Source organism: Nestor notabilis, unplaced genomic scaffold, assembly GCF_000696875.1.
Source record: "Nestor notabilis isolate BGI_N333 unplaced genomic scaffold, ASM69687v1 scaffold1979, whole genome shotgun sequence".
Taxonomy (NCBI): domain Eukaryota; kingdom Metazoa; phylum Chordata; class Aves; order Psittaciformes; family Psittacidae; genus Nestor; species Nestor notabilis.
The window spans coordinates 28,322-35,538 of NW_009943947.1; the positions used below are offsets into that span (position 1 = coordinate 28,322).

Sequence of the window (7,217 nt, forward strand, 5' to 3'; positions counted from 1 at the left end):
AAAACAGATGATTTGGAGTAAAAGACAACCACCCATTGGCCATCTATCGCGCCCTACTGGACATCAAGTGAATTGTCCCTCGAAGCCTTTAAAAGCCGGGCAGTTCTCTCTGTAGTGTTATTGGCTCTTTAGAACTTCAAACTATCCTGTTAAAAGCCTTTCATGGAATAGATAGCTTCTTTCATCTCTTCCATAGTGGGTGACTATTAATAAGTTATAAGTATTTGTACATTTCACTACAGGTTTTATGAACTAAAACCAGTATTCTGCTGCACTTGTTTTAGTAAGATGCTTAGGCTTAGCAGAGAATATCTGATTTGTGTAACACAAGCTCTTCCACTTATCTATTTCACAGTGAAAATCTCTGCTTTAGAGACAAGGTTAAATAGGTGCTTTTTTAAATTTTGTCATACTAATAGGTTTGCATGAAAAACATATGGCTACCAAAACTGTACAGGTCACTTTACTTCTATGGGTGTATGTTTAGGCAACCAAACTCTTAACAAGTGCTTAGTTATGCAACCTTGTAGGAGACAATGATATATGTAATAAATATTTAAATATTTAAAGCCATGTACTATTACTTACATAGAATTATTTTTCAAGGTTTCTCTGTCTAGATTCTCTTACAATATTCAAGATGTCAGTATAATAATCTAGAACATTCTAGATATTGGAGCTTCTGGTGAATTGTATGAATGGTATCTCCTATCAGTGGAGTTTCAGAGGTCAAGACTCCCTGTTAAGGGAGAGGTAAACGAAAGAAGTTGAGTCTGGTGTTACATTTGAACTAGAAATCTCTACCTCTTAGATAGGTTTGGAACTGGTTTAGGTAAAGCATCACTATGGAGAGGTCATAAACAAAGAAACTCTTAGCTATGATTGAAAGGGTTTCTTCACCTGATGACACTGCCCTGGTTTCCAGGTGATACCAAGGCATGCTTGTCCTCTGCTCTGGCAGGATGCAGGCCTTCCTTGGTACCCAACCCATCCAGGCTTCAGTCTCCACTGCTCATTCTAAAACAAAGATAACAAAAGGTGAAATTCTGTAATGGTTGAAACTGAAACAACTCTCATGTCATTCACCTTCTCCCTGCTGTTGGCCACTTACACACTACTCACCTTTGTTTTGGATCAGGTGCTCGTCAGACCACTTTTTGAGCTGATTCAATTCACTAACCCAGCAGAATATTAGTTCGGTAGAAAAGTGTTGAGTTTTCTGTTGGTTAGTGAGCTAACTGGATTATGGAAGGGTCTGCTGAACATGGAAGCCAGCACAAGGAGAGGGGCACTTTATGGTCAAGGGTGAGAGGAAAGTAAGGGAGAAGCAGTAGAGGAAGGGAGCGTGTTTACCCATTTTGGTGACAATGAGCTATTAGATCAGCTCAGTTGCTTGTGCACTCTACGTGCAGACTATGAATCGATCACTTTAATATGGGAAACAGTGCATAGGGAGCTCATTCAAACTCCAGCTTCTTTCTTTCCTGCTAATGCAGTGAAATCTCTTCCTCAAAATCGGTACAATAGAGCAATAGAGAAGCATTGAAAAGAATTGCCCACTATCTCCCAAAAAGTCTCCACAAAAAGAAACTGAGACAGCCAGTTACTCCATTACCTCCATATCAGTGACCCAATTGCCAGGCATGTCTCCTGTTTATCTAGCACTTGAGAATTAGGTGTTAACAACATCTTCAGCCTGTTGGACCAACGGCCGTTTATCACATCTTGTTAGTGTGATGACACAGCCTTTTCCTACTTTGTGAACCTACACTCCAGGTGTGGCAGGTTAACACTTCCTTACTCCCTGTACATAAACTCACCATGGAGCAGGGGAGAGATGTTAGCTCTGCATCAGGATCTGTGCTATTTAACAGAGTTTGTCCTCAACAGTTGGTAGCCTGCTCATCTTCAACACTGTGCTTTTCTCTTACTCGTGTGATCCCAACAACAAATTCCTCCTGCATCATACATGGTGTCACTAGTACTGAGGAAGAAAATACCTCATGGATGTAGGGTTTAGTACTTTGAAGTACCTAGTACTGTATCGATGGCATGGCTCAATTATGAGGGATCACGCTGCGAGGACAGTTTCCCTGACCTTAGTGTGTGGTTATTTGGATGGTAGCTGTGTGTAGAGGCCATAACCACAAGCAGACTGGTGGTAGATTGTTTTCATGGTGCGCAAAGTATGGAATGAAGAATAGCAGGTGGTTCTGTGATTTGGTAGTGCACTTTTGATCAGCTCATATCAGGATTAAAGCATCAGAGACAGGTTAAAGTTTGTCCACATGCCATGTGTCACATTAGGACTTCAGAGGAAGAAAGAAGCTTCCTGACGCCAGAGAAAGGCAAATACACCCAATGAAGACTGCATATCAGCAGCCTGTGGGCTCTTTTGGTTGGGCTAATTGCCCAGCTTGATGGCAAATTGCAGCTGCAATTTGAGTTTGTGTAAAACTGCTTGGAAGAAAATGGCCTGAATAAAACACATTTGTGGCACTGCTTTCTTTCAGGGCTAGGAGCTCAGTCCTTCTGGGTCTCTCCCAGTCACTTTAACTGTTTCACATGAACTGGTTCTTCCCAACCTAATCCCAGTTTGTAACTGTCTGTTAGGAAGCCCTACTGTCTGATGTGCTGACAGCACATCAAATGGTTGTTTGGAGATAAATTAAGGGCTGAATATATTTGGGGAATGCTTCTTTAAGGCTTTAACTTCCAGTTTGCCTTAGTAGTTAACTGTCACTGTCCAAAAAAATAGGCAAAGACAGTATGCTGAAAAATATTCAAAATTTAGTGTATTGTACGCATTGGCTATATTAGTGGGGAAAGTAATTTTGGAAAAGTTAGGTTAATTTTTATCAAGGCTAAATGTCCATCTGACAAGTATACTTCCACAAATATATTCTCGTATGTCTTCAGTCCTTGTTTCTTTGAGATCAATATTGGTTTAAAGAACACTGACTTCTTATACTCAGTTAATTTTCTGTTTTCATTCACATAAAAAAAATCTATTACTATACCAGGCATGTAGGTGAATACATATTAAGTTAGGTTTTACAGATTATTTTGTAAATGTGATTCATACACATTTCTCTCCATGTAAAAACAATGACTCTATCTTGTTGGATTATGCTGACATTGAGGAGAACAGAGAAAAAAGCCTTGCCCACCACGTTTAAAAATAGAAAATCCAAGTCATCCTGTCCATCTGGGACCAGAGAGATAATTTGTTGTAGGTTTTCCATCTTTATTTTCACTCGATTTATTCGAGTCTAGTGATAATTCTAGTATTTGTCACCAGATGGCACTGCAATGACATTATCTTGTTTCCACTCTTAGTGCCCGACTAGTAGCATAATGAGGTCATCCTCAGACAATGACAAAGTATGCATCATTGCTTCAGATTGCATTAAGCACCTCCTTCTCCACACCGTGATCTCTATACCATCAGGCTTGCTGGCACAGCTATGACAGCTAGTGCTTTGAATACTCTTAGCCAATTTAACCTTGTAACAAAAGCTCAGTAGTGGAGACCAAAACCTATTCTAAATTTAATTTCTTCGGACATCATCATTAGTAATACTGCTGGGAAATGCTGTCTTTAATGTCAAGAGATGAAGAGCAGCAGCAGCTCCCACCTGTGTCAGGTCCTGCATGGAGGTGTGCCTCAGTTCCCTGGCTTTGCATTTCTCAATAGGATCCCAGCCTCAGGCCATCAACCACTGTCTACTGCATTCCCTACTTTTTCACTGAAGAATTTCATGCTTTCCCTTATTGCAGTTCTCTTCCCAAATGGAACATTCCCCTCCATCCCCTAACTTATCTCTTGGTTCTAGTGCTTCCTGATATATTCTGTCTTGATCTACCGCTGTAGCTTGAGTTACAAGTACTGATCCTAATTGTGACTCATTACAGATTCTAGGAAGTAAAAGCAAATAAACCTTGGAGTCCAAAGACATGTTGAGCAGTGAACTACAATTGCCTATGTTGAGAAGCTGACTTCAGCACTAATACAGCTGTCACCACAGGAGTGCTGTTACCCAAGCAATCACTTTGAAATTGTTCAAATACAAATAGTTTGGGATTTTTATTTGCAGATGAAGGTGTGTAGTATTTACAAGGTTGAAGCACAAAAAAGCTGTCATGACTTTCTTTTGGAGGTCTGAGGCCTCCCTGATTTTCAGCAGCATCCTGTTATTTGGTAGAGAAGTAATGCTGTGAGACAGAAAATAACTAGAGCAGTTGCTTCTGACTGTGTCTCATATGCACACAGCTGGGTGGTGTGTGTTTCAGAAGTACACCCAAATCTCTTGGTAGTGCTAACACTTCAGCATACACAAAACAGAGGCCTCCTCTGTAGCAGACAAAATGAAAAATACTAGTGTCTTTCACAGTTCTGCTCCTCTTTTCTGCCACTAAAGTGTTCATGTCCTTAGGGGAATAGTGATTGTACTACAGACAATCACGAATGTGCAGAATATTGTATTTATGCTAGCAAATTTAAATACACCACCTCTTGCGAGATCACAATCCAAGGCTACACAAGTCAGAAAAGGGAATCCAGTAATTCACATGAGGGTGATATATTAGTAATATAAGAAGTTGTGATCTCTTTAGGGTCTTAGATAAATTTCAGGCCAAACCAAACTTTGTTAGTACAACATTAGGGTTGTCTGTTGTGGCCTTTTGAATGCTAAGTTGAATGAATTCAGGCTTCCAAAGAAAAACCTTCAAGAATTACAGAGTAAAACCAAATTACTATGTGATCATAACTATTGTTCCCCCACTTTTCTGAAATTGCTTTCATGTAGTTCAACTGTAAATGAAGTATTAAATATAATAATACCAAACCTATGGAGAGTGGCTGGAACAGTCTAGAAGAACTCTTCCCATGACATGAGTTGCAATTAGTAAGTCATAAAAATTTAAGTGGATGGTTATAACAGAAGGAAAGCATTGGAACAAGAACTTCAAGGGGCCCACTCTTTGACTCCTTTCAAAATGTTTATTATGTGGCCAAGGTGTAGCAATCATCAAGCCACAAAGACTCCGGGCAGTTAGGTAGGAGATGAAGTGTCTGGTGTTGTCCTGATGAATGAGTAAAATGTGAAATGATATATTATAAATGAAGGTGAGGAACTGATATAGCATAGTAGGTTTTTTTTGTACATTACCCTAAAATTTTGACTATGGGGCATGTGCAAACAGCTCCTGCTTAACAAAGGTTAAAACCAGGGCAAGTATGTGCATTATGGCTATACCATGAGTCTGACTAATGAAAGTAAGCTATGGATGTATAAGCATACTAAATTTATATTTTTTTGTTTGTTTGTTTGTTTCTTTTCTTCAGATATATTAATAATTTTCTCATTTCTGGAAGATGAAATTTTATTGATCTCTTTTACTGGACTATCATTTACTACTGAGATGTTGCTACAAGGGAAATGTAAGAATAATATGGAATTTGTAAACACTCCTTGCTCCTCCTATTGATTTTTTTATAGTACACAGGAAATCATGGTTGTATATTTAAATGGTTGTAGCTCTTATTACTAACCTGATTTAAACTGTGTCTGAGAACCATAGCAATTTTATTACACAGCACTGGCAATAAATTAACAAGCAGGCAACTATTGATCTCCCTTTTCCCATCTACTGAGCCTTCACTCTCTACAGTGTATAGTCACATGATTTCTAACACAAATCACACTCCATTTACATGCTTGTCAGTTTAAAAAAGCTATTGGTTTTCTGTAAGTTGGTTCATTTTTTGTCTTAACACTTGTTATTGAATCCTAAATATCCTACATAGTTCTTGGACAGTTGAGGTGATTAAGCTTTGGTGGTCCCATGCTGCTACTCTAATACCTCCCTCATGTTCCTACGCTGCCTGACTTCCTGCCTTTGCTGGGAATAAATACCCTTCCTCTACCATCTGTATTTTCTGATTTTCAGAGGTTTAAATCTGGGTTTAGTTTGATGCCTTACACCCAGAAGTGTGTTCAGAAAGGGGTATGCTGGTGAAATAATTAATGCTGTCTGGGAACTTATGTTTTCTCCACATTCTGGTACAAGCTCAGAATTAGGAGGAAAGGGACTGAGATCTTTCTTGTGCCTCAGATGGAAAAACAAGACAGAAAGACAGAATAACTTAAAATATTCCCCAATGGACAAGGAAATCCCTGAGCAGTGGATTCATCCCTGTTGTAGAAATAACCTTTTCTTGAGAAACCACGAGACTGGACTTTTCCTGTGCTGTAGTTCAATTAAAACAATACAGTAATTTTCTCCTGAAGCCTTCCTCTATTGGCCAGTTTTCCTGCGTGATACAAAGCTACATGGGCACCTGAGGCCCTCAGGCTACTATGGTAGTAAGAGACAAGAACCGATTATCCACCTCCTTCCTCCCCGGGGGTGGGGATTCTGAGGCCTCAGGCAGCCTGATGAGCTCTTTGAGAAACTATGCGCCAGTTGAATTAGTGGTTGAAGCGCAGAGATCAAAACAACGAACTGGGTGTCTAGCAGGTAAGGCAGAGAGAAAACATACAGTCTTACGCTACAGATGAGACATGTGGTCCAACCTACAAGAATGGGTGCCCAAGGAAGGACATGTTTGACTTTGCACCTCTCAGAAGAAAGTCATCACCTTCATAGTGAAAGCTGTTGCCGTGTAAGAAATTGTTCTGTGAGCAGCAGATGTAACAAGGTTTCTCTCCGCTCAGCTTTGTCTCCACACCTCACTCGGTGAACGCCTCCCTCCCGCTCCCATGCCATTCCGCAGCGCTCGGGCTTTCCCTTTCCCATCCGCTCCCCGGCAGCCGCATCAGCAGACGAGACACACCAGGGACCCGCCCGCCTGCCCTGCCCTGCCCTGCCCTCAAGGGAGACCCCAGCTAGGTCCGCCGCCTGGGGAACGGACTGTGGCAGAGCATGTGGGACCAGAACGCTTCCGAGACCTCTACTCTAATACAATATGGTTGCGGGCAGGCCAGGCGCCGAGGGAGCCGACCTAGCAGGGCGCGTTATCCGCTCAGGCAGTGCAGCCCGCCAGTACGCGGAAGATACAGAGACCGATCTCTCCCGACTTGAAGCAGGACCACTCCTACAGCAGAACCAAAAGGGAACAAGACATCATGGAAAGCCCCTACGGCCCCACGACCACGCAGAACGACGCGTGCATAAACCCCTCCCCACGCCCGCAACGCGCAGCGGCAGGG

General features: G+C 41.4%; 1 protein-coding gene across 1 annotated transcript in view; it reads left to right on the forward strand.

Moving 5' to 3' along the window:
* The first annotated feature begins 6,767 nt into the window (after nt 1–6,767).
* PSPC1 (paraspeckle component 1) overlaps nt 6,768–7,217 on the forward strand; it is a 38,475-nt gene continuing 38,025 nt past the window's right edge. Inside the window, exon 1 of the mRNA XM_010022188.1 lies at nt 6,768–6,976. Within this exon, the coding sequence (XP_010020490.1) occupies nt 6,768–6,976 (209 nt within the window). The remainder of the gene's footprint in view (nt 6,977–7,217) is intronic.